This window comes from Balaenoptera physalus (assembly GCF_965194825.1).
Source record: "Balaenoptera physalus genome assembly, contig: HAP1_SCAFFOLD_1171, whole genome shotgun sequence".
NCBI lineage: Eukaryota > Metazoa > Chordata > Mammalia > Artiodactyla > Balaenopteridae > Balaenoptera > Balaenoptera physalus.
This window is the reverse complement of record NW_028125623.1, coordinates 56,182-82,712: the sequence shown is the minus strand read 5'-3', so window position 1 is coordinate 82,712 and position 26,531 is coordinate 56,182. Positions and strand designations below refer to the sequence as shown.

At 47.0% G+C, this 26,531-nt stretch overlaps 1 protein-coding gene and 1 long non-coding RNA gene across 11 annotated transcripts in view; one reads left to right on the top strand and one right to left on the bottom strand.

Moving 5' to 3' along the window:
* Nucleotides 1-707: 707 nt before the first annotated feature.
* Nucleotides 708-26,380, top strand: LOC309653796 (inactive ubiquitin thioesterase OTULINL-like). 4 transcript variants are annotated; one of them, XM_082478594.1, is made up of 10 exons: nucleotides 708-926; nucleotides 16,394-16,553; nucleotides 16,640-16,671; nucleotides 16,778-16,869; nucleotides 17,636-17,785; nucleotides 20,013-20,141; nucleotides 21,055-21,324; nucleotides 21,920-22,109; nucleotides 24,262-24,349; nucleotides 26,244-26,380. In XM_082478594.1, the coding sequence occupies exons 1-10, from the start codon at nucleotides 863-865 to the stop codon at nucleotides 26,254-26,256; spliced, it is 1,188 nt and encodes a 395-aa protein (XP_082334720.1). In that variant the 5' UTR covers nucleotides 708-862; the 3' UTR covers nucleotides 26,257-26,380. The 4 variants fall into 4 exon arrangements, with proteins under 4 accessions (XP_082334720.1, XP_082334719.1, XP_082334721.1 ...); XM_082478593.1 differs by lacking the exon at nucleotides 26,244-26,380 and having other exon boundaries at nucleotides 24,262-24,609; XM_082478595.1 differs by lacking the exon at nucleotides 26,244-26,380 and having other exon boundaries at nucleotides 21,920-22,102.
* Nucleotides 22,076-26,531, bottom strand: part of LOC309653798 — a 51,009-nt gene continuing 46,553 nt past the window's right edge. For 6 of the 7 annotated variants that reach the window (XR_014259507.1, XR_014259508.1, XR_014259509.1 and 3 more), the window contains 2 exons: nucleotides 26,324-26,531; nucleotides 23,065-23,585 (listed from right to left, as the gene is read on the bottom strand). This is a non-coding gene — a long non-coding RNA (uncharacterized lncRNA). Of the gene's footprint in view, nucleotides 22,188-23,064; nucleotides 23,586-26,323 lie in introns of those variants that run through there. The other variant, XR_014259511.1, reaches the window with a different exon arrangement.

The window sequence follows — 26,531 nt, the reverse complement described above, 5'->3', positions numbered from 1 at the left end:
ATTTTAAGTTTCTTCCTTTTTCTCGTGAAAAAAAAAGGTCATCTGACAAGAAAATCAGGGGTGAAAGGACCTTGTTGTGAGTGCCTTTTTATTGTTGGACTGTTTATTTTTACTATTCGCTACTGCCTTGTTTTTTCCTTGTGATAAACCACTTTAACAGATGATCAGCTTTGTCAATAACCGCTCCTAATTAAACTGAGTTCTAAGTAAGCACAACCCCGTTCTGCTGAGCCGGAGGGAAATCAAGATCAGGAAATCTGCCCAGTCTAGTGGAACAGGCCCTGGGTCAACAGCTGGATTCCAGTCTCGCCCACCCATAACCTTGACCGACCAGCGGTTTAACGTATGGGCCAGGGAAGGGAATGCTGTAACCTTGCCATGAGAGGAAAATGGGACCAGTCCCTCTCCCACACCATCCCACCCACCAGTCTTCCTTCCCACTCAATGGGCCTTCGATATAAAGTGCCAGGGAGGTCGTAGGACCCGTCCAGGTGGACTCCCCAGGATGTTTCCCGAGAAGCGGCGTTTGCATCCCAGCAGTAGCTTTCCCACCCCCGCCCCGCGGAGCACCAGCGGCTCTGCGCAGCCCGGGCTGGCGACCCAGAAGGCGCGGAGACCCCGCCCACCCTGCAAGGCCCGCCCGCTTGGCCCCGTCCCCGCCCCCGCCGCGGCCTCCCATTGGTGGCCCGGTGTGTCAGTCGACGAGCGGGCTCCCGGGGCGGGAGCGCAGGCTGCGGTCCCCTCCCGGCGCCTCTATCGCACGCCAGCCGCAGGGAAGTGAGACCGGGCGCCGGCCGGCGGCCGCTGCCTCTGACAGACCCAGCGGTCGAGGCTCCGCGCCCATCAGCCGCCCGCGGCCGCCATGGCGGCGCGGAGGAGCCCCCCGCGGGAGCAGGAGCGGCAACGACCTCGCGACCCCGCCGCAGGTGGGCCCGGGGCCCGGTGGGGCGGGGCGGGGCGGGGCGGGGGCCGCGGGCGCCCGGGACGCGCTCGCCCCCGCCGGCCGTCGGCGCAACCCTGGGTTGGAAGGTTCGGGGCCCGCCATCCCAGGGGTGGGAGGTCCGGGGCGCCCCTGCCCGGGGCGGGGAGGGGGACGGGCTGCAGGGTTTGGGGGGCCGTCGGGGGCGGGGGTCGCCCCTAAGTGAGGAACTGCGCCGTCGGGCCGAGGCAGCGAGCGACCCTCCGAGGCAGAGCAGGCGGGTTCCTGGAAAGAGAAAGCGGGTCCTGCGGGCTGGGATGCGTTGCGGCGGGGTGGGGTGCCCCGGCAGCGGCTGGGGTCGGGCCCTGGCGCCCACGTGCGCCGGTGTCCCCTTCTCGGTGTCCCCTCCGAGCCCTTGATTGTTGTCGGAGGGAAGTTGACGGGTTTCGCGCTTTGCTGGCAGAGGATGTGGCCCACACCTTCGCAGCAGTCGAGACTCGATGAGCAACAGAGAAAACTCTGGCTTTTGAAACAAAAATCTCACCAGGGGCAGGAGCGGCAGCCCAGTATGGCACAGGTGGCCGAGGTCGCCGCGCGCCACCTGTGTCGCGGCGTCTCTGCCCTCTGCGTGCGTAGCTGGGCCCTCACCGGACGAATGAAGGGTGCTTTCCTTGCCATGCTTCCAGCCCCAGGTCTGAGGAAGATGATCTGCTTCTCAGCTTGGAGCACATTCCCGATTGTGTATTTTCCTGGAGGCCACCCCGGGGGTGAGAGCCCACGAGTGAATTTGGGGAGCACGCCTGTTCCAGGTGCCGCAGCGTCAATGGGAAGTTACTGGGACTGCTTCTTAGTCCGGATTCTTGGTCCCAGCAGGAGCTTTTGATTCACACAGCAAAGTGTCGGGTGTGGTGAAAACAGCCCGGTTCTAGGAGACAAGACATGAGTTCTAGACATCCTTTTGCCCAGGACTGTGGGCCTCGAAGCTTCTGGGTCCTGGTCCATAAAATGAGGGCACTAGGCTAGCTGATCCATAAAGCCCCTCCCAGTCTAGAATTCTGTGATTGACGTATCTCCCACTCTCAGAAGTTTGGAGAATGAACTAATTTTCAACCTTTCTGCACCTTGGATTCTTATAGAATTAGCCAAATATTTCCTGGGGGTGTATCCATCTGAACTTTTTCATATGTGATTTTCTTCCCTTCTCCCTGTGTTGTTTCGGCAGAGCAAAGCTGGAAGCGGAGGTGGGGCACAGCTGGGAAAAGCTGGCTGGGGGGCGCCGAAGGGTATCTACTCTGGGCTTAATGTAATTGTCAGGAATTTTCCCTTCCAGTGCACCAAGTTCAAGGTGTGCCAGCACTGTGAGAGCAGAGAGAATTCTTTCCTCAGCTTCAGCCTAAAGGGAAACATTTTCCCTCCTTAAAAAATAGTTTGAGGGCTTAGGAAAAGGAAAGCCAACACTGCAATTGAAAACACATGCCCGCAACAGAGCCTACAAGAGAATGCTTACAACCAAGTGGTCCACAGTTGCTATTTTTTGCCAGCCTGTTTTGTCACTTTTATACTTCTACTCTTACGTTTCTGTGAGATGGATTAAATAGCAAATAAAGTGTAAATTTTGGCACCATGTGTTTTAGCTAAGTAGAAATTCTTGATTGGCACAATGACTGAATTTGAAAGTGACCTTTCACCTGGCTCCCCGGAGCGGGTGGGTGCTGTCCTATGTGTCTGCAGCCCCCAGCGTTGTCCCTGCCACAGTAACAGTGGGTACTGGAGCTCTCTTCACGGTGCTGGACACGGAGACACTGCCCATAGTCTTATGTAATCTCTACAACCACCGTCCTGTGATGCTCGGAATGGTCACGGAATTTCCTCAGAGTTTCCAGCTAGTAAGTGGTGCCGGGATTCAAGCCCTGGCAGCCCGGCTCCTCCCGCAGCATGTTCTTAACCATCGCCCGCTTCTGTCTCCTAAAACATTCAGGCTTATACCTGGGAGCACTCTAGGTTCCAAAGGTACCTCATCACAGTTAAGCTGTTCTAAAGCAAAGTTGGCTTATCAACTTAATACCATCGTTGTTGCTCAAGGGAACTCACAGGTCTGTGTGCGGGAGAAAAAGTCATCATTATCGAGTTAAAACTTCCTACACGTGTGTTTCTTTATACGTGGCTCTGAAGTCTTTATGTACCAGTTAAAGGAGTTAATGGACTATTGTATCTGACCTTTCTCTCCTGCCCACTTGAATCCTCTGGTCCATGTTCAGTTACTTAGGACAATCTGTTCTCAAGACGGAGGTTATATACACATTTATTGATTTGTAATTAATTGAATGGAAGAACACTTAAATGTCACGTTACAGTAAGTCAACAGGGAAAAGTTTTGGTTTATACACTCATTTTTCCAGTGATCTTTTGTTCTAGTCATACTCTATTTTTCTACTTTTTCATTTAATTGAGCCGGAATAGACAGAGGCCATCATGTTTAAAATAAGAGGATAATAAAATGTTTATGTTCATTTCTAAGGACCCTTGTCTGTTAGTACTGTTGCTGGGATTCCCAGGTAATAAACAACAATCCCAGAAACTGTAGCACGTAAGATGCTATGCTCAATAAACCTCTGAATTAAGAATTTAATAGTAAGTCTTTCATTGTTGATTTAACCAGGTGACTCTGACTTTGAGTTTATGTGGAACTGTTGGATGTTAGTTACATAGTAATTTAAAACACCTTATTAGCTCTTTCTCTGCTTGCCAGTGTTATTGATTTTTATTGACTATTAGTTAGGGTTAGTCTTCTGGCAGAGGGAGTAATAATGTATCGATAATTGGAAGTTAGCTTCTCAAGAGTCCTCTCCCAACTTAGAAGCAGAATCCCAGCCCTCTTCCCTGGGCACCAGCAGCTGCCCAGATACCTGGGGTTGGCCTCTTGGGTGGGGCCTGAGTGCCTGCGGCCCCCAGAGCCACAAGATGCCTTCCCGGCCTGGCCTGGCCTGTGGGGCACCCGCACTCCGGGTGGGCTCCGTGCCGTGGGCCCACCTCAGAGGTCAAGCTGGACGTCAGACGCTGAGGCCCAGGCGGCCAGAAGGGACCCAGAAGACCTGGGGGTCCCGGTCTCGGCCTGTCAGACAGGCTGTCCTGGAGGCACTGCCCAGATCTGGGGGGGCCAGGAGCCCAGGACCACCCCTACCCCTTTTTGTAAATCTTGTTAAATGTAAATCAAATACAGCTGTCTTTTTCACTGAAAGAAAAAAAAGTATCCTGCCTTCTCATGTGCCCATTACAGTGGACCTGAGCTCCTGCTGCCCCCAGGCGTGGAGGATCTCGTGGGTACAGGCCAGTTCCCAAGTGGCTCAGGAGCGGAGGTGGGCAGGGGCGCGGGCTTTGAACCTTGTGTGTCTCTCCCCTCAGCCGGGGCAGAGAGGGTTCCCCGGAGCGTTGTGTCTCCCAAGCTGAAGTGGACTGAACTTCTTCCCTGTAAAGAGAGAACCTTTCCCTGGGTCTTAGAGTGAGTGACAGCAGGCACATCGTGGTTATATTTGTTGATCTGTGACAAGAAGACCTCAACTTTGCTGTGAGATCGCTAAAGTGACAGGAAAACTGAGTGCTCTGTGTCTTCCAAATCGCCTGCCAGGATAGGTTGAAATGCTGTGGAAGCAGCAGAATGGCTGAGAGGACAGGGGAAGTGGAAGAGATGGCCAGCCAGGCCGGCGTGGGCGAGGACAGTCAGTCACCACCCAGATGTGAAGGGCTGAGTGGCACTGAAGTCAGCGGACCCGATCAGCTCTGTGTCATTTTACTTGGTATTTAACAAATGAACTGGGAGTTCAGTTTGTAGCTAAGGCTGGCCTCGAACCGTGAAATGCAAACGTAGCCAATCGAATTATTAATATAAATGTTGGGTCCCTCAGTTTTGCACCTGAAGCAGTGCAAGACTCGGGTGCATCGATTCCTTCCTCTGAAATCTGAAATAAAGAGAAAAATCACTCAAACTGAGAGTTTATTAGATCAGTTTTATCCACGGTGTAGCCCTCTCTTTTGTTTCTTAAACATTTGTTAAACTCAGTTTGGGGTACTCAGCTGATTGTCATGACAGAGGACTGGTACGGCCACTGCTTATAGACCTACCTTGTACTGCACTGTTCCTCATGCTTGGATATTCCAGCATCTTCTCCCACATATACCTCACCGATTCATTCAAAGTTTGGAGCCTGTAACATGTGATGGTACAATTCTCCTTTCCCTTCCCGCTCCCCCAGGCTCCTCAACCTTCCTCTTTTATTTCTTGCTGTCATTTAGAAACTGGGGTCCCAGACAAGCCCTTGCGGAAAAGGCTCTTTATCAGAATTCTGCTTTCAGGTCAGCTGGTGTAATAGACCTGCAGATCTAAGCACGCATGTCTCGGGTGGAGTATTTGCTGGCATTTATCAAGGTCTCGTGTATCTTCTGTACACGCTCAGGCATCTTTCCTGTAGGGCAAGTTTTGAGTAATGTTTTGAGTTTAGTTGAACCTCAGTTGTTTCACAACTACTTAAAATCCTGTGCCTGTACCACAGCGTGACTATTCCACTAACATAACTCTGAAACATGTTAACATAAAGAGGCATTTGGAGGAGAACGGTGGTGAGTGGCCTGGCCTCCTTGTGTTTGTTTATAGGGGAGGAAGCTGAGGTCCAAGTTGCTCGACTGTCTAGGACCAGACCTGGAGCTGAGTTCCTGACTCCCTGGGGCCTGCTCATTCCACTACCCTGAAGCCATCCCACTAGGTGACCGCTTCACAGCCTCACTTCCTGCTTTATATTTACATGAGTGTATTTAAGGGAAGGGAAAACAGAGTGGTGGCTCACCATTTCTTTTTTTTCTTTTTTCTTTTCTTTTTTGTTTTTTTGCCACACCGCATGGCTTGTGGGATCTTAGTTTCCTGACCAGGGATTGAACCCGTGCCCCCTGCAGTGGGAGTGCGGAGTTCTAACCACTGGACCACCAGGGAATTCCCACACCATTTCTGACATGCATGTTAGAAGTCAGAAGGGACCAGCAAGAGAGAGGCTGTTAGGCAGGATTAGGTATGGTGGAGTAACAGAACAACCCCAAATAAGTGAATTAAGTTTATTTCTTTTATGGCAAAGCTCAGACATGGCTCCCCAGGGCTGGAATGGGCTCCATAGTGTCAGAGGCCCAGGCTCCTTCCACTTTGTTTCCACCCTGCAGGGGTTTCACGCCCACAGCTACTTCCTGATCCAAGATGGCTGCTGAATGTCAGTTATCACACCTACATTCCAGCTAGGAGGGAGGAGGGAGGGCAAGGAGTACACACCCCTCTCAATAGAACCTTTTGAAAACTGCACATAGCACTTCTTGGCCAGAATTCACTTACAGGGCTATACCCAGCACGTAGGGAAGGTGGAATGCCAGCCAAAGTCAGGATTGTATTCCTGTGGAAGAAGAGAGAACAGATACTGGGGTTGGCTGGCAGTCTCTGTCGTGGAGACGTGTGGACTGGATTCTGACTACATCAGTTCATCTTCTTTATTCAGCAGATATTTATTAACTGTCTACCGTGTTCCTAGGGACCGAGAAAGCAGAGAGAAAACAGACACAATCCCAGTCCTGAAGACATGCACCTACACAGGGAGACAGACACTAACCAAACACAAACACAGTTGTATAAACTGTGATGCGTGCTGTGAAGGAAGAGGACACCGTGTGCTGTGAGAGAGTGTAGCAGGGATGTGACCAAGCCTGGGGGTTGGGATCGGGTCAGAGAAGCTTGGCCCCAGGAAGTGACATTTGAGCTGAGAGCTGGAGAGTGAGTAAAGTGAAGAGTATTCCAGATGAGGGAAGAGCACGGGCAAAGGCAGGCCGGGAGGCAGGAGTGAGCCCTGATGGAGGAACTGAGGGCCGCCAGTCATCTTGGAGCAAGAGGAAGAGGTGGGAGAGTAGGGAAGAGTCAGGGTCAGACCAAGGGGGACCCTGGAGGCAGGGTGAGCACCTGTCCTGGTTTGCCTGAGACCAAGGATGTCCTCGGACGAGGAGCTTTTCAGCACTAAAACTGGGGGACCCCCAGGCAAGCCAGGAGGAGTTGGTCAGCCTCCCCAGAGGTCACATTAGTAGTTGGGTTCCTTTATTATTATTACTATTTTTTTTTTAAATACCACAAACAGTGGTTTTTTAATTAATTAATTTATTTTATTATTTATTTTTGGCTGTGTTGGGTCTTCGTTTCTGTGCGAGGGCTTTCTCCAGTTGTGGCAAGCGGGGACCACTCTTCATCGCGGTGCGCGGGCCTCTCACTATCGCGGCCTCTCTTGTTGCGGAGCACAGGCTCCAGACGCGCAGGCTCAGTAGTTGTGGCTCACGGGCCCAGTTGCTCCGCGGCATGTGGGATCTTCCCAGACCAGGGCTCGAACCCGTGTCCCCTGCATTAGCAGGCAGATTCTCAACCACTGCACCACCAGGGAAGCCCTGGGTTCCTTTATTATTAATTTCAGCAAAGTTCTTTTTTAGGTAGGCATAGATCCCAGCCTTGGAAAAATAGCAACTGACTAGTAAAAGTAGCCCCTCACCTTGGCCAAAGGGAAAGAGGCACAGAACACAGGCAGCACTTACTGGTAGTTGGATTACACGACCAGTGAGACTTTTCTTTATCTGTCACGATTTCCCCGAAGGGTAGTTTTGGAAATCAATAGGCGTGTGATAGTATATTTGAGCTAACAGAAGCAGCCAAGGACGGAGGAAGCCCTGACTCCAGAGTAGTGCGTCTCATCGCCGGTGATACATTGCAATCACCTGGGAACTAAAGACAAGACCGGCGCCCAGCCAATAAATAGATTCTCCACAGGTGGAGCCAGGGCAAGCATGGTTCCGTCTCGGTGGCAGCGCCTCCCAGGCCTTGGTTGCGCTTGAATCGCTGGGGATCCTGTAGAACACAGATTCTGCTTCCATGGGGCCCGAGGGTCGTCCTTCTAAGAGCCCCGCTGGTCAGGATGTGGCGCATCCGTAGACTTCGAGTACGATGCTCTGTAATGTTTGGCCAGTTTGTTTTGAAGCCTCTGGTTTCTTTTCAGGAGAGCAGATCTGAAGGACCACGTAAAGGTAGACGGGGCCGCGAGGGGTAGAGACTAGGGGAGGGGGACAGGGAGACCTCCGCCCTGGGCTCCCATCAGTGGTGGGCCCAGCCCGACTTCTCAGTTGGTTCCACCAGTGGCTGGGGTTACGTGGTGAGACCGGTTCCTGGTTATGGGAAGACCAGCTCTCCGAGGCCTCTGGCTGGGATGGTGCAATAGGCGATGCCCCATCACTCTCTCACTTGTTTAGAGGCCTTTCCAGATGACTCCACTGGCTGCCAGGAGTGGGTCTTTCCTATAAGCAAGGAAAGCCAGAAAGATTTTTGAATAGGAGATGACACATCCATTGAATGTAAAAAAAGATACAAAAAACAAACCAACAGAACACACACCATTGGCTTCAGAGTGGAAAATGGCGTTGGAGAAGGGAAGCCAATTAGAAGGATGAGTAACCAGTAGCGACAGAGGCCAAATGATTCTGGTTAATGGAAAAATCACTGTGTGGCGAAAGTGGCTTGTCTCAGGGTGTACCTTATTTCTCTCTTGGTCACGTGTTCATAAATGATCTATTTTGGGATGTGGAAGACAAGCTTAGTTTTTAAAGGTCTAAGAGTTGAGAGAGGGACAGAGCACCATGGAAGCCATGACAGGTCAGAGCAGTGAGCCAAGTCCAGTAACGTGAAATTTAGCAGGGATGTGTGTCAGCTCCTGGGTCTAAAATGCACAGAGCTTGCACATGCGATCTGGATAATCCCTTGCTTCCCTTCCCAGGTTCTGAACTAACTGAAAGGTAGACACGGAAGTCAGGGATTTTTAAAATATCGGCTCGGTGATAAAATCCCTGTGTCTTAGTCATATGGCCAGATGGGCTTGCAGGCAGTGCCTGAGCTGTACTCTCCCCTCAAAGGTCAGGCCTCTCCCCCAGAGAGACAGCAGCCCCAAGGGCACCTCTCGGCAGGCAGGCAGATCCTAGTGGAGAGGAGGGGGCTGAGCTGAGCAGAGGGTCTTACACCTGCCATCAGGTAAGTCTCCCTCCCTCAAGAAAGAGGGAGGGGAGAGGGGAGAGGGGTGGAGGCCAGTATCAGATCTCCAGGACAGTTCTTCCCCCTGGAGGTTTGAGGACAGTGGGATGAAAGCACCTTTTCTCTCTCCCCCTTCGGCAGATGGGGAGATGTGCTCCAGCAACAGGTCTAAACGGCTTTAGGTTGATGGCAGGCTGAATACTAATACAATCGCAGGCTGCATTAGTGTGAATGTATCATCTAGGCAGAGTCTGGCCAACCACGGCCCACGGGCCAGATCTGTCCCACTCAGTTTTTATATGGCCTGTGACCTATGAATGGTTTTTACATTTTTTAATGGTTGGAAAAAAGATCAAAAGAAGAATACCATTTCCTGACATGTGAAACTTATATGAAATTCAAATTTCAGCGTCTTGTAAAAAAGTTTTCTTGGAACACCACCCCGCTGTGTACTGTCTGATGGCTGCTTCCCCTCTGTCGGGGACGATCTGAGTGGATGGGACGGAGACCAGATGGCTGGCAGTGCCTAAAATACTCTCTGACCCTACACAGAAAACTTGCTGACTCCCGATGGAGCGTGAAGAAGTGGTCACGTGGTTGAATTCTCTCCCGCTTGGGTCACACTCAGGGCAGTGTGTTCTGACCTGCGGTCTCACTCTGAGTGTGGGGTGGGTCCCGAGAAGGGTGACCGGGATAATGAAGAGACTACCCCCCTGCCCCTCGCCACCAAATCATGTCGAGTGAGGCCTGGTGGAGAGAAGGGGGCGTGTCTGATCTAGAAGAGAAAAAGGCACAGTGGGAATGACAGCTGCCTTCTGAGTTCATGCTTGTTAATTGTTTTGCATTCTTGGAAGAGAATTACTCAGGAAGGGCGGTTGGGTAGTTGATTCAAAGGGCACTGACCTTGGGTCAGAACACGTGGGTTCAAGTTCAGGCTTCTGCTTGCTTTCTCTGGGCTTCAAAGATGAAGTGTGCGTGTGACATCTCATCAGGTGGCCAGGTCCGCAGCGAATGAAGCTTCAGCTTTCACCTCAGAAATGCTTTCCAGCCAGTGGGGGGCGCAGTCATGAATCCACTGAACCGGAACCCGCCTGCAGTGTGGACAGCGTGTGTGTGTGTGTGTGTGTGTGTGTGTGTGTGTGCGCGCAGGGGGGAACCGCGGGAGAGATTCATTCTGCTTGAGGGGCTGGTGTGACTCAGGCCTTGGAGAACCAGTGGGATTCCAGCCCCTTCGGCCCAAGCATCCCGTGTTTCTGTCAAAGGTCTAAAAGGCTGTGGTGTGGAGGAAGAATCAGACACGTTCCTCGTGACCCCAAGCAGTAACGAGTCAAGTGGTGGTGACAGCTCTGGTCACACCAACCTCTTGCCTCTTTGTTGAGACAAAGTGATTCATCTGAGGTCCTGCAGCTGGAAAATGGCAGAATAAAGACTGGGTCCCAGGCTTGTTCCGCCAGCCTGCCGTCTCCACCAGACCAGGGACAGGGCGTCTGCCTGGCTGGGTACAGTGACCTGGAGTTCTGGGGTCCCCGGAGCCTATCCCACCTACTGCTTTTGTGCTTCTGTAGTTGGGTGGGTTTTAAACCTCTGCCACATGGTTAGAAAATTAAAGTGATGGGCGGAATTTTACACACCTAACGCTGTGCCCAGTACCTGAAAATACCCTGAGCTATGGTGTTATTAAAAACATGCACCCAGTCCCCTCAGTGTTTGGCAAGGAGCATTTCCTGCTGTGTTTGCTGCCTCTTGGTTGGCAGGAGCCTTGGGTGAAGCATGCCCAGTCCTATGGGATGTGGGATTGCGCGCGTAGCCTTGATAAGTTGGTTGCATGACAGGGCTACCCTTGTGTGTCTCGCTGGTCATGACTTTCGAGATAAAAACTTTCGCGTTGGTGGTTCTCTTCCTCAGTGATACTGATCTCGTAGTTGTTGGTTATAGAACTCTACTAAGTGGGAGACCATGGTTTCTTAACTGAGCAGGATTAATACCTGAAGTTCAAAAGTGTAGAAAGTCTTTTGACCTCACCATTTCAAAGATTTATTAAGAGCATATTTGTTCTCTTTCCCACATAGCTGATACAAAAAAACCCCCAACTAACCTATGGTTTTGCATGAGCCAAGACCATTTAAACGCAGCCTTTCACTCCACTGTGCTGACTTTTCTCTAGGAGTCTCCCATTTGCTCTAAATTATTCAGAAGCCTTGATGACCTAACAGGATTTGTTCTGTATGTTTATCGTTCTGTTTGCTTATTGCTTAGTTTATATGTTTGGACGAATGTACCGTATTTTGCTTTATTCTCGAGCCTCTGAGGTTCTCAGAACTCCGCTCTGAGAGCGATGACCCACCTTGGCATCCAGCATGAGGGCCTCGTGTTATTCTGTGTCTCGGCCGGACCCCGACACCAGGACGTGCTAACCTGTGGGCCTGGGCAAGCTGACCAGTAGCCTTTCCTGACAGCAGGGCATCTCCCACCAGACCAAGAGCTCCCTGGGGCCAGAGCATGTGTGTTTTCAGTTCACTGCCTGCCAGCGTGGCGCCCAGCCCAGGGTAGGAAGAAGTAGCATAACCGAAGGGCGCGGGGCAGGAGGGAGGGGGGCTTCCCGGGCCCCTCCCAGTCCACTGTGCCACGTGGCCTGTGTGTACTCCTCTCTGGGGCACCCCCCTCCCTTCACCACTCCTGCCACAGAGAAGGGGCACGGCCGTCCCGGGCCCTATTTGCTTCCCAACCCATTCATCTCTCTTGGCCACTCTTCGTACCATCTCCTGCTAATCAACCAGAATATGGCATTGAAGCTGATAGAAATATCTGTTGTATTTATTATATTAAATTTAGCATTTTTCACCTTAAAGTTTTTAACAAGGTGATTTTCCCATGTGATATGTCTCGCTGCCCCTGCTGTCTCCAATGTGGAAATTAGATCGCCTTTGCCGCCTGTTTAGCTCAGGCCTAGGCTCCGCCCCGCGAAGCCCGCTCGCTCGTAGCCCTTGATCCGCCTCCTCTGCCGCCGCCTCTGCTTCAGGAGAACGTCAGCGGGCCGGACCCGGGGGCAGAGGAGCCGAGCGTGGAGCGAGCTCCCTGTGCCGCTGCAGCCCCAGGGGCGGCCTGCGGGGAGGCGGGCGCGGCAGGGGCCGGGCTCCAGCCGGGGCACCACTGCAGGTGTCGCGGCGAGCCAGACCCCGGGGCTCTCCCTGCGAGCCAGCCTGAGGCTGGGGCAAAGTGCTGTCAGCGTGATCACTCGGTTTCCGGCTCCTCTGGGTCTTTTAAGTTTTGTTTTCAGGTTTGTTTTTTTCTTTTTGGTTTCCTGTTTGAGTGTTTGAATTATTTCAGTTTTGGTACAGTTTAGAGAACGGAAAGAAAAAGGCTAAGTAGAGTTTTACCACAAAAAAACAGTGGCTTTTAATGTTTTCAGTTCCAGTCAGTGGTCTCATCTGCCACGTGTAGTCTGAGTGATCACAGATCGGAGTTTAGTGTCGCATGGCCACACTGCTGGCTTCAGGAGGTTCTGGTGTCATTACCCAAAGGACATCGCAACTACCTAAGTGTTACCTCGGATTGTGTGGGTTGAGGTCTCAGCAGGTGGCAATGGTGATGACTGGGGGGGGGTGTAAGACCTAGTTCATCCACTTTCCGCTGTCATAGGAATGCCTGGTGCCTCACGTATCACCTCATTTCAGCCACCACCCAAGCGGTCCAGCCCAAAAGGGTTAAAAAGAAATTTCGTTTTTATCTCTTGATGAGCATTCAAAAGGATCAAATCCATAATTCCTGGCAACGCTTGTTTTCCGCCTCTTCGTCGCCAAAGCCACCCCTCGTCCCCACTCCCCTTGTTTCTTGCCCTTGTTCTCGCTCCTCTGTTTATTATGTTGAAAGACTGACTCCATGGTGGTGGGACTTCTCTCTTTTCCTGTTAGTCCAGGGGGCGCCCCCCAAGGCCAGCTCCCCGTTAGGCAGGGCACCGGGTAGGGGAGGGGAAGTTGGGCGGGCTGGTGCTGACTTCTCCCTGGCCGGTTGGCCGAGGGGGACCCCGGGAAGATTCTGACATGGAAGATCTTATCCCGTCTCGGCTGCTTTGGGGGAAATGAGATTTGACTCAGGAGATCATCAAAGCTGTGATCATGATAGTATTTTGCTGGGTGCCTCATTTATGGCGTTCTCCTCCGTGTCTGTTGTTTTGAGTTGTAATCCAGTTATTGATACATGCAGGAGAGATTTTTTAAACTCTCTTTTTAAAGAGTCTGGATTCCACTTGCTGTAGCAGAGCTGGTTTGGGATTCACTCAGCTCCATCATTCAGAGGCAGGGTAGGCAAGTGGGACAGCGTCCAGCTTCCGCATCGCATTGCCCCGTGTGTTTGAATTCTAGCTCTGCGGCTTATTTCATCGTTCTCTCCCTCGCAGTGTCCTCAGGTGATAAAATAATAATGAACATGTTTTGGGTACTTGCCGTGTGCCCGGCCACGAGCTCGGCACTTTTCCCAACATTTCCTTAAACCATCTCGCAGCTCCAAGGGGGCCTCCGTGTTACCAGCGAGAGGAGCCCCTGAGCCGCCCTGCGTCCCCGGCGCTGGGCTGTCCTGCTGCCCTCCTTCCCGGGGTTAAGGGACAGGCACGTGGGGGCATGGAGTCACCCACCCCGTGTACTGCAGGACCAGGGCCTCCTTACGCCACTGCGTTTCTAGGAGCAAATGAGACAATTTCTGTAAAACGATTGCCACAGGGTATGGCACGTAGCAAAAGCTCAAACTGTAGCTCTTTTGAACTGTCAAAGCCCCACTCCTGATAATATTTTCATACGAAGTTATGTGAACACCTCGGGGTTGTCTCTGAGCCGCAGCCCACTCCCCTGTGACCTCCTGAGTCCCGCCTCCAGGCCGCTCCCTGGTACCCACACCAGCCCCCATGATACGCTCCCTGGCCCTTCTTGGCTTGAGTCACTTGACCAGTACCTGTGGGTGCACTGGGTAGAGTGGATACAAGGAGTTTAGGCTCGTATTCTTGGTTTGCATGGGAAGGGGGTGTTGAGCCCTCACATGTTTTTTTCTGAGAAGTTGATCATATCGCCCTTTCTTGGGTTGGAGGTGGGTTTAATTTCAAGGATTAGGGCAGTAGGCTAGGGAAGTGCATGTGTGTGTGTGTGTGTGTGTGTGTATGCGCACGCACGTGTGTGTAGGTGTGAGGAGACCATAATCTGCGGTGGGTCCCCATGGAGGCCCTGGCAGCTGTCGAGAGGCCTCACGCTCAGGAGAAGCCCCTATTTCAGGGGTCTCGAATCAAGTGCCCCGAGGGGCCGGGCAGTATCTTTTAAGAATGCAGCCCGTCGATTGGAGTCCGTGTGCGGCGGGTGAGAGCAGTGCCCCGTGGAGGGGCCAGCAGCCAGCCCCCAGCCCTCCAAGTGCACGCAAACACCAGGACGAGCCGGTGGGGAGCAGGCAGATGCTCTAAAAGGCTCTTCACAGAGGAAGAGCTGTGAACGTGTTACTGCAGTGAGGAATCATAGCCGGTCCTGGGGTTTAGGGAAACGGAGGCTCGTACATGTGGCGGGAGTGTCAACTGTTTGAGGGGGGCACTTTGGCAACGTCTGTAACATCTGGAAATGTGCACACCCTTTGACCCAGAGTTTCCTCTTCTAGAAATTATCCTAAAAGATACCGTGAGTCCACGAGGACTGTTGGAGGAAAATGTTTGTAAAAGTGAAAAACTGGGAAACAATCCAAATGCTCGTCAACAAGGCAGTGATTATGTACACATATGATGCTCTCTCTTTATACTAAAATATTATACATTCTTTAAGAAGAATAATGTAGACTTTTTAATAAAAGTCTGAATTATAGATGCAAAGGCATTATAGCTTACGTTTTTAAGCAATTCATTAAAAACTTTGTACTAAATATCTAGTAGAAGTAAATACATAATTAACAGCTAATCAATTGTTTTAAACAGGTAAGTACCTGCTTTTGAAAATGTACTTTTCCAGTAAAGTGTACATGATGTCTCTCTGCCTCTTACAAGCTTATTTCTCAGAGCTGCATATGAATGTACAACAATCTAAAAATAAATAGTTTAATTGAATAATAAAAAAATGTACTTTTAAATAATTATAAACATGCATATTTTTATTTGTTGGTAACTTTATTTCTTTATTTGCTGGTAAATTCTTTCTTTATTGAGAGTATATATATTTCTTTATTGAGAATGTATAGCAACTTTACTGAGATACACATATCAAATATCCATACGATCAAAAATGCTAAAATTGTAGATTCCGAATCCAGGAGGCTTTTACTACAGTTAATCATTGGAATTTTACTAAACCAATGTGCCAGGGAGGGAACTGTTGCACAATGAACCCCAGGAGGTTTGGCCACCATTCAAAAGTTCTCTTCCTCATTTGTACTTCAGCATTTTACGTGTTCAAACATAATATAATTAGGAATCTGCTGCACATAGTAAAATATTGCAAGTACGTAGTTTGGGCTCTCCTGGCCTGTGAATTTTCTCTCCTGTCACATCAGGAATCGTAGTGTACCCTGTAAGCTGCACACCTAGCTCCATCCACGACTATTCTAAGTGGCCCACTTTCTGGAAACGATGTCTCTGTGCCTGCTGTCTGAGTCTCGTTCTGTGCGTTCAGATGATGGCATGTGTTACGGCCCGTAATGACCTAAGAGTATCGCCGTGGGCAAAAGTGGGTGGTGGCCACACGGCAGGAGACGCCCCTGGTGTGACTGACTCCTGTGGGCTCGGTGCTGAGCAGACTCCCTTGGTCATTCTTGGATTTAACAGATATTCTACACGGTGCAAGGCGCACTGTGCTGGTTCTTAAATGATTTCATTCCATCTTTCTCCAGCGAGGTCGGTATTTTCACTCCCATTTTACAGTCAAGAAAATTCAGGGTAAGAGAAATGAGGTGTCCCACAGTCAGACAGCTGAATAAGTAGGAGAAACGGGTTTTAAATTCAGGTCTGAGGGATTCCGAAACCCACGCTCTTTATGTGCCCTGTTCCTCTTGAATTCCGTAGAACAAAGATATCCTCATATGTGACACTGATTATAGGAGAACTAGGTGTTTCTTTAATTTTTAGATTGAATTTTCAAATGCTTTAAAAAATGTTTATATAAATCAATGATAGACTCTTTACAGGTAAAATTATCCAGTGTATCTTTTTTTCCCCCTTAAACAAAGCAGGCTTGTGTAATTGTGATGTATATTTATTTTATTTTTTATTGAAGTATAGTTGATTTACAATGTTAATTTCTGCCGTACAGCAAAGTGACTCAGTTAGACACATATATACATTCCTTTTTATATTCTTTTCCATTATGGTTTATCGAGTATATTAAATATAGTTCCCCATGCTATACAGTATTATTATTATTATTATTAAATTTTTGTAGGAAATGACCAAGTTCACTCCTGGACGCTCGTCACCAGCCAAGCCTTAGATGCCGCGTGGAGAGTAGCAAAGGGGTCAGTGACGTTGGCAGTTTCATTTCTGGTGGGCACCCTCTGCTACTTCAGAAGGCTACATTTATATTTAGGGCACTGGCTGAAAAGGTATGTGGCTATGTCATCTTTAATTTTCAAAAATGCCCTTGCTGTTTAAAATAGAATTTTGATATTATCGTTCCCTTATCTTTTAGGTGGATTGGATATCTGCAGAGGAGATTCAAAAGTCAATATTTTCATGCATATGTTTCCTTATTTTTAAAGTGCAGAGAGGGTTCAAGAAGGGAAAGGAAAGGGAAAATTCACCACCTTGTATCTTTGATTTGGTTCAGGGAACCTCAGCGTGGAGGCAGAAGTTGATATACTCAGTTATTGTGCAAGAGAATGGAAAGGAGAGACACCCCATGCCAAGCTGATGAGGAAGGTGTGTCTGTTTATACAGCTCGTGGTGGGTGGAGAATTTGTGTGTAAAAATCGGGAAACACGCATTCCATTCTGCTTTACCAAATGTGACACCAGGAACAACCGTGGCTCTAATTAAAAGCCAAACAGCTGCTAGACATTGCGTTCAGGCCTTTCACCTAGAGCTAGTGCCTTCGAGGACTTAGGTAAATTAGGCCCGTAATTTCAGGACACTTGAGCGTTATACCCTTTTCAGCTCCCTCCTGGCCAGGCCTATGAACACATCTGCAAGGACTGTCCTTGAAGGGATTCAGGCACCTTGACATAAAACATTTTGAGGATTTTTAGAACTTTCCATCAGACCAATCTTGGTAAATATTCCCAGCAGTGCTGTCCAACCTTGTCACTAGCTAAAGCCAAAAAAAAAAAAAAGAGAGCGAGAGAGAGAAGGAAAAAGAAAAGTACATTTAAATGACACTTTAGCATGGGCTTAAAAGTATATATAGTATTTTTCACTGTGTTCAGGTTGTAGACATCATCTCCCCAGAATGACATTTCCCGGCTCTGGGCTTCCAGGAAGTTACCAGCTAAAATAGCACGACATGGACTCCATACACACAAAAGTCACTTGAAAATTACACGTGTTCGCATTCATAATTTATAATTGTTTTGTTTCTGTTGTCCGCTTTACTGGGGAGTAACACCTTGCTGAAGATGCAGTGGATTTGCTTTCTTTACTCTCTCTCGTCCAGTGGAATTAACGACAGCCTCTCCTCTCGTGCTCATAGGCTTACAAGGAGCTGTTTTGGCAGCGGCACATTAAATGTGTCCGACAAGTAAGGAGAGACAACTACGACGCACTAAGGTCGGTGCTCTTCCAAGTCTTCAGCCAGGGCCTCTCTTTCCCATCCTGGATGAAAGAGAAAGATATTGTGAAGGTACGTTCTCACACCGGAAGTTCGGGAAAGGCCGCACTGACGGGGACTGCAACACAGGTGCTCGGGGTCTTCTGTGGGTGGCTTTGTGCACAGGGCATCAGGAGACTGAAGGTCCTTTAGCCCAGTCCTCTGTCTCTCATGTCAGTTTGCAAACAAATCATCTCAGAAGGATAGTCGCACTCAACTGTGTTTGTTTTTAATGCCGGCATCTTTTCTTGAGAAGGGCATCTGTCCTTTATAAGTTAGGTGGTCTGCTAAAATTCACTTTTCTACTCTATGGTTATTTGAGTGTTGACAAGCACAGTGTGTAACCTCAACCCCAGAGAATCCCTCGTATCCCTTTTTGTCAGTCCTTCTCTCACCCCCAACCCCAGGCAACCACTGATATGTCTTCCGTCCCTATAGTTTTGCCTTTTCCAGAATGTCACATAAATGGAATTATTCGGTGTGTAGCCTTTTGAATCTGCCTCTTTCACTTAGCATAATGCATTTGTAGTTCATCCATGTTGTTCCATGGATTTGGAGTTCACTCCTTTTATTGCTGAATGGTGTTCCTTGATATGAATATAACATATTTTGTTTATGCATTCATGAGTTGAAGGACATCTGGATTGCTTCCAGTTTCTTTATTTATTTGGTTGCCCTGGGTCTTACTTGCGGCAGGCGGGCTCCTTAGTTGCAGCTCGCAGGCTTCTTAGTTGTGGCATGTGAACTCTTAGTTGTGGCACGCATGTGGAATCTAGTTCCCTGACCAGGGATCAAACCCGGGCCCGCTGCACTGGGAGCGCGGAGTCTTAACCACTGCGCCACCAGGGAGGTGCCCAGATTGCTTCCAGTTGTTGACAATTATGAATAAGGCTGTTATAAATATTCCCATACAGGATTCTGTATGAATGTAAGTTTTCATTCCTTTTGGGTAAATACCTAGGAGTGAGATAGCTGGGTCACATGATAGGTTTATGTTTAACTTTATAAGAACCTGGCAACTCTTTTCCAAACTGGCTCTGCCATTTTGCCACCAATAACGTATGAGTTCCAGTTGCTCCACGTTCTCAGGTTTATTGTTTTGTTTCTTAGCCATTCTAATAGGGGTGCATTTGTGTCATTGTTTTTTGTTTGCATTCCCCTAATGGGTAATGATATTGAGCATCTTTGCACGTGCTTATTTACCATCAACATTACCTCCTTGGAGAAGTCTCCATTCAGATCTTTTGCCCATTCTTTATTAGGTTGTTTGGGTTTTTTTAATATTGAGTTTTGAGAATTCTTTATATATTCTGAATACGAGTACTTCATCAGCTATGTCATTTGCAAATATTTTCTCCCAGTCAGTACCTTGTTTTTTTTCATTTTCTTAACAGTGTAAAGCAGCACAGTCTTATGAATAACCTTAATTTTTATTTGAAAGTAGTATGCCTAACCACAGATGTACATTTAAGGATGGAGGAGCAAAGAAATATAAAGTATTTGCATATATGTAACTACACACGGTCTATTTCCTTAACATCTTCCGTTTGGAGCTGTTTTTATTGGTAGTTTGATTGCATCTAGCAGTTAAGTGTATGCTGTGTGCCAGCCCTGCTGCTAGTTGCTGAGGACAGAGAACTTAGCCGAGGCCCTGGGCTCCACAAGCTCGGCTGGGTGGGAAAATGTATCAGACACCCACAGTGGATCAGATTCCTACGTATTCTATAATCTTATTTAGTCCCAACAAGAGTCCTGCAAAATGGCTAGTACTTGCATTGATTTCTGACAAGCGTCATTGTCTCCATTACAGTGGAGATGAGGCTGAGAGGTTACATAACCAGTGCTGGTTGAGCAGTCTCTCAGCAGGCGAGTGACAGAGCCAGGTTTGAACCCCAAAGTGCATCCTTCTACAATCCACATTTCCCTGATGTACTATGTCACTCTAACGGTGCTTGGTTAAAAATAATTTCTAAAGGGAGATACCTAGGAAGTTCGGGAAATGTTTTATCCAAAAAGATTGTTTCTGTAGACGTAATCTTCATTTAGGTTTTCATCAGTTGTGAAACTGTGAATTAAGATGATCCAAATCACTTAATCCACAAATCTAAAACAAGACTATACGTTTTTACTTAACTGTTGTTACAGTCTTTTCAAATGAAGATTTCTGAATGAGATAAGATTATCTCCTGTGACATATTCCAAATTGTGTGTCAGACCTGTTGAGATACTGATCACTGTTGGCATCTACTTCCTTTTCAAGCTTCCTGAAAAACTGCTCTTTTCACAAGGTTGTAATTGGATCCAGCAATACAGTTTTGGTCCTGAGAAGTATACAGGTTCGAATGTGTTTGGAAAATTACGTAAATGTGTGGAATTATTGAAAACACAGGTGAGTCTTTAGGGGGGAAAACTAGGAATGAAAGCATGCATCCCACACGCAGCCCCTTTTCTGCATGTCAGGCATGCCCCTTTATGTCCCGCAAGTAGGAAGTGCAGGCAGAAATAGTCTTCTAGTAACTGACCATTTCCTTTCCTGCTCTTCTTTCTCCTTCCAAGTGATGAACGAGAGCAGTGTTGTTCTACGTGATGATTAGACCTATTATGGGCTAAGAGGGCTTTTGTGGACTGGTCAGAAACCTTAACAATCACGTACCTTTGTTGTTTCCCCAGAAAAATGCGGTGCAAGGTCCAGACAAGGCACTGGGAAATGCCCTTCTGAAATGTGCCTATTAGTAACTTGGGGACTAATTTGACTAAGATTTTTTTCCCTGCACTTAATAAACACAGATTTTAGATCATTGAAATGAATCCTCCTTGGGAAATACCATTTTTGTGCCATGGTTTTCTGATCTGTAAAACTAAAATATGAATAGTCTCAACCCTGTACAGTTATTGTAAGGATTTAATGAGAGAATGCACGTAGATTGCTTTGTACCCCACCCTGGCACACAGTGAGTGGTAAAGAAAGAATACTAATTAGTACTGTTCTTCACTGGAATGTCCTTTGTGTAACCCAACACCCTTAGAGGCAGCTTTAGGAAACTGACTTGTTTAGTATTTTACCTAGTAGGTGGTGCTTTTTTGAAAAACTAGTTTAAATGAAATATTTTGTTATTGTAAAAGTAGTAAGTACTTAGGGTTAAAAAAATCAGTGTCAAATGATGATATAAAATGAAAAGTTAAAGTTCGACTCCCCTCTATTAATCTCTGGTTTGTTTTATAAGTACTTTAAAAATTATGCAACAGTGTATGTATTCACCTTTGCCGTTTAAGTTTCACTTTACATCTGTGTTTGCTTTTAGTGGACTGAATTTAGTGGAATTAAAGATTATCACAAGCGAGGAAGCATGTGCAACGCCCTTTTTTCTGATGCTATCCTGGAGTGTAAACTTTACGAAGCTCTGAAGTTCATCATGCTCTATCAAGTCACTGAGGCTTATGAACAAATGAAGACCACAAATGTCATTCCCAGTCTTTTTCGACTCCTGTTTACCCGGGAAACCTCTTCCGACCCTTTGAGCTTCATGATGAATCACCTGAACTCTGTAGGTGACACGTGTGGACTAGAGCAGGTAAATGGGGCAGAAGAATCGTGTGTGTTTGATGAAGGACGGTGCTGGCAACACCTGAGCACATAGGTGTTTGTTTGTTTGTAGTTTGCTTTCAGCCATGATAAATCCAGCTGCAAAGAGGTGGCGGGTGGGTATGAGTGCCCTCAAATGAGGAAACGAAGAGTGATAAACCTTCCTGCCCGGTGCTGGCTGCTGCGTCTTTGCAGCCCTGTGGCTGGCGGGCGGCAGTGCTGGGAGCGTTCCTGACCTTCCCGCTGCCTCTCGGGCGGTAACAGGCTTTCCCACAACAGAGGTTACCCAGGAGCAAGTCCAGCTGCAAACTGAGGCAACATCTGGGAGAGCATTTGGCTACTTAGTGCAGACAAATAGAAGTTATTGAAATTTTAAAAGAAGTCCAGACAATGCTTTTATTTCCCCATAGAAAAGGGCTTTCGTTTTGCTTTGCTTTGCTTTCCTTTCCTTTCCTAGGAGGTGCTCAAAATCATCTGACATTTTAATAAAAATTGATTTAAAACGATAAAAAAAAAAAAACCGTTCGAAAAACAAACAGTGTAACTTTTACTGTAAGCATTCCTTTATTAGTTTTTTTTTCCAGGCAGCTTTCCCTGTGATTTCTTCACGCTACTCCCCAGAGAGAGAAATTTCTCCGCTTGTCCCCTGCCCTCCGCACCGCGGACGTTCGTCCCCAGCCCCGTGCCCACTCCCTGGTCCATGTGTGGGTCTGTCAGCAAGTACATCGTCATCTCATGAGCTGCAGAAGAATACTCGCCCTCCGCTGGTGAGAGGTGGGAATTTGGAAATGTGTATCTGTGACCTCTCTTTCATCTCTTCCCCAGATTGATATGTTTGTACTTGGATACTCCCTGGAAGTAAAGATAAAAGTGTTCAGACTGTTCAGGTTTAACTCCAGAGACTTTGAAGTCTGCTACCCAGAGGAGTCGCTCAGGGAGTGGCCGGAGGTCTCCCTGCTGACTGAGAATGACCGCCACTATCACATTCCTGTCTTTTAAGTCTGCCTGGACCGGGCACCAGCTCTCGCCGGTGACAGTGGTCACACTTGCAAGTAATGTTTGTTTCTAGAAAAGCAAAGCTAGTATTGCTGCCACTGGAGGAATCGGGACCTCCCTTTCCAGGATTACAGGTACACTGGACGGAGACCCACGTGCCTTCCCTTTGTTTCCAGTGATTTCCTCCAGAGCCCCTGCACTAATGTATTTGTGGGTTGGTGGTTTGACCTTGTTTGTAAAGGCTCTGGTCATTTCACCCACAACAGAGCACAAGGACATTTAGTTTGGGAAGAACAACAACAGGAAGAAAGCGAGAAGAAAACAAGTAGGGGAAAAGGACTAAAGGGAAGGAATTTCTTTGTCTATAATCTTTATGTTCTTTGTTAAGAATCTTATCTTTGACTGATTTTGGATCTTCATAAACATGGCCTTATTTTATAAGCATTACCTTCCCAGGAATATCTATGGTATATTAATTTTCCAGAGCCATTTGATTAACTTTAAAATTGTGTGTGTGTGTGTGTGTATTTACACTCACACACACATAAACATGTATAATTTTATATATATATATCTAAACACATATGTACACATAGCCACTACTTTGTAATGTTGTACAATTTGTTTTACATCTTTTTTTTTTTTTTTACTATCGCATCTGGCTAGTTTAATATGTTTTATATAGATCAGAGATCAGTTCTGTAGATTAAGGCAGCTGAATGACAATCAATCATTGTACTGTCACAAAAATATTAAACGGTGTATTTAATGTGTATTTACATGTGTATTTAATGTGTGTAGGGAGAATCCTGCCTCCTAATCCCCAGAACCTGTAAATATGTCGGGTCAAATGGCAAAGGAGAACAAGGCTGCAGGTGGAATTAAGGGACTAATCCACTGACCTTGAAATAGGGCGAGTAGTCTGGGTTCTGCAGGTGGGCCCAACATAATCACAAGGGTCCTTAAAGTGGAAGAGGGACTTGGGAGAGTGTCAGTCAGAGGGAAATGTGAGGTCTGGAAGGACAGTCAGAGACAGATGCAACACTGCTGGCGTTGGTTACTTACAGCAGATACAGGAAGGAAGTTACTGCAGTTTCAGGAAGGAGCCACAAGCCAAAGAATGTGGGTGGCCTCTGGAAGTTGGAAAAGGCGAGGGAACAGATTCTCCCCTAGAGCCTCCAGAGGGGAACGTGGCCCTGCCAACACTTTGATTGGAGCCCAGTGGAGCCCGTGTCAGGCCTCTAGCCTACAGACCTGTAAGACAATAGATGATATGCTGTTTAAGTCGCTAAGTTTCTGGTAATGTGTTACACAGCAGCAGTAGACAACTAATATACTCAGGCTAACTAGCTTTTGGTCATCTTTATTTTGGAAATACTTTTTCAGTTTATTTTGGTAATCTTTATGTTGGAGGTACTCTGCTCGTCTGTTTTGAGTTTCAACAAATGTTGAATACAAAATAACCTTTAGAATCTTGGCTAATGATCCACTACTTCACGGTTACACACCCCTTCTAAGAACGTCTTAACGTGTTTGACGCTAACGTTTTCTCACATTTCCATATTTTACTGTAAATAAAAAAGAGGTATGTTAAATGCTGTGGTGTATGAAAATAACAATCAGATTCTTCTGTAATGGGGACGATCACCTGTATAAGCTGTACTGCATAAGCCAGTGCTGTGCCTGCCGTCGTTTTGTTCTCCGGGTGAAGAGCTGCAGAGCAGCGAGCTCAGCTCCAGGGGCTGTGCGTTACCTTGACAGGTGCGCGAAGCAGGAGTTCTCACGTGAGCTCTACAGCCCTTTCCTGCTTGGAGGCATCTATGGCTTTGCATCACCCCAGTCATTTAATTGACACTGTTGCAAGTTATCCCCTTGATGTGTTACTGTGACCAAGAAAAAAATGAACTCTCCCCTCTGTGTTCACAAGCAGATATGATGACAGCCTGCAGCAGTTCTCCTGAGACTGACACACGTAGAATTGCTGCTCTGGACTCCTGGCTCCACCTGAGCCTGTCCAGGTATGTACCTGGCACGTGTGTGTTCCCACTGGCCTTGCATCTCCTTATCCAGTGCAATGATTTCCACATCAATCCAGGACTGAAAGGAAGAACTTTTTCACAGGGATGGGCAGCCTATAACTCTGTGACATATCAACCCATGATGTTTATCCTTAACTGTGTTGGGGGGATGGGGCAGGGTGGGAAAAGAATTCTTTAAAAAGAGGGGCAAGACCAGATTGTGAAGAACATTTTGATACAATGAAAGTAAAAAATAAAGATGACTTCTCAGTAATTGCTGTGTTATGGGAAAGCATCAGAACAGAAGATTTTAAGGGAAGAGGTACTGGGTATTTTTATGTTTTTAATTCAGTTGTATAATCGAATGTAACAAACTAATTAAAAGGAACTGCATATAAATTAGCACCACTTTTAAATGCCAACAGTAAATTGGAAGTGAATTTCCTGTGTGATGCCAACATTTAATGTCTCTCTAACCTTATAGGGTTCAAATGATGAGAGGAATTTTAGCAAAAATGAAAATGTATGCCCTTGTCCTTTTTTGATGTTAGCATAAGTTTCTCTCTTAAATTTTGGCCATGTGTGTCCACACTGAGGGGTTGTATGAATATTAGTACAAGACTGACTTTTTTATTGTGGTAAAATATACATAATATAAAATTTACCATTTTAACCATTTTTAAATGTTTAGTTCAGTGGCATTAAGTACATCCACATTGTGCAACTATTACCACCATCCATCCTTAGAACTTTTATCTTCAAGACTGACTTTTTTGATAAGCAAGTTTAATTCCCCTGCCTGGTACCTGGATTTCTTTTCCTTTTCACATTATCTTTCTATCGTGCCCTTCTAATCTCAGTATTTCCTCCAGCCTTAAAAGACCCTCAATGTAAAGTCCAACGTGAGGGAGGTTTAGGTGACCAAATGAGTCATGCAAATTATGTTTTGCTTTGTCTCCAAAGTAAAGAAATAACTACAGATGGCTTCTGGTTTCATCCTAGGAACACTATCATTTGAAAGGTCCCCAAGAAACTGTATTAGTTCAGGGCCACCTTAGTGACTTGAATTTCTTGGATGTGGGCCTTCACAGCCCTGACCAAAGTCATTTCCACCCACGGGGGAGCCAGGGGAAAGCCCCAGGGCCTTCTCTGGTGTATGGGAGAGCCCCAGACAGAGCTAGCATAGGTTCAGCCCAGTCTCCAGGAGAGAAGAGCAGCTCAGATCAGGGGCATTCCTGTTAATTTTCCAGGGACTTTCTGCAGATGAATTTTGGATGGAAATATTTGTTTTTGTTATATATCAGATGATTTTCTCATATTTTAGTGAGATCTAAGAAAGACCATTTTAATTCTGTCCAGGCAGGCCTTGGGGAGGAAGAAAAAAATCTAATTTATGAGTACTCTGAAAATGTTGGGAATCCACATTAAAGAAGGTATATGTTTTTTAACTGATAACTGACTTGATATGTGAAAACCTATACAAATAGGAATAAAGGAATGACTAATTCAGAATTAGTTCTCTTAAATAGCAAGTTTCTAAAGCTGCATGATTCTTTTTATAAGAATGTGTTTCACACTGCTTAAGACTATGTAAATTGTTACTGTGTAAATTTTAAATATATATATTTTTATAGATCTAAAACTTTAATGGTCTATTGGGTTGCTTGTCATAAGTTGAATATTGTTTCATTACCTTAGTATTGACTATACTTAGGTATACTTTTCTCTATAGTCACTCAGTTTCCTTCAAATCCTGTTTGTCACAGTGTTTGTTTTATAGTCAGACACAAAATTAAGTGGGTCCAAATGGTACAATCACTTCTATATTATTTGCTGAAAACAGTTGAGTCGTCCCTCAATTCACTTTGGTTTTAATCCTGTCATACTCCTCTAGGCTAAGAAAATGAAAGCTTATCTGGACTACATTTATGCTTAATATCAACATGGTTTATAAGTGATAGAACAACTACTCACATATTCAATCAGCCCTGGACCAGAAGGCTGTGTAGAACCACCAGAAGTGCATGCTGTCTGTCTGCACTGGAAGACCATAGAATGCGCTTGAGGAAACAAGAGCTCAGCGTGGGATGAGTGTGATTCAAAGCCAGCGTGGATGAGTGGACCACATGTGGGACGATCAAGTTATATTCCTATCCGGTGTCTCTGGAGAAAATACCACTCT

What these genes read in the sequence shown, in the direction of transcription:
- LOC309653796 (XM_082478593.1), top strand. Translation starts at nt 863, where the DNA reads ATGGCGGCGCGGAGGAGCCCCCCGCGGGAGCAGGAGCGGCAACGACCT. An exon ending in TCTGCAGAGGAGATTCAAAA is followed by an intron (nt 16,672 to 16,777) that starts GTCAATATTTTC and finishes GATTTGGTTCAG; the next exon opens with GGAACCTCAGCGTGGAGGCA. An exon ending in TGGAATTATTGAAAACACAG is followed by an intron (nt 20,142 to 21,054) that starts GTGAGTCTTTAG and finishes GTTTGCTTTTAG; the next exon opens with TGGACTGAATTTAGTGGAAT.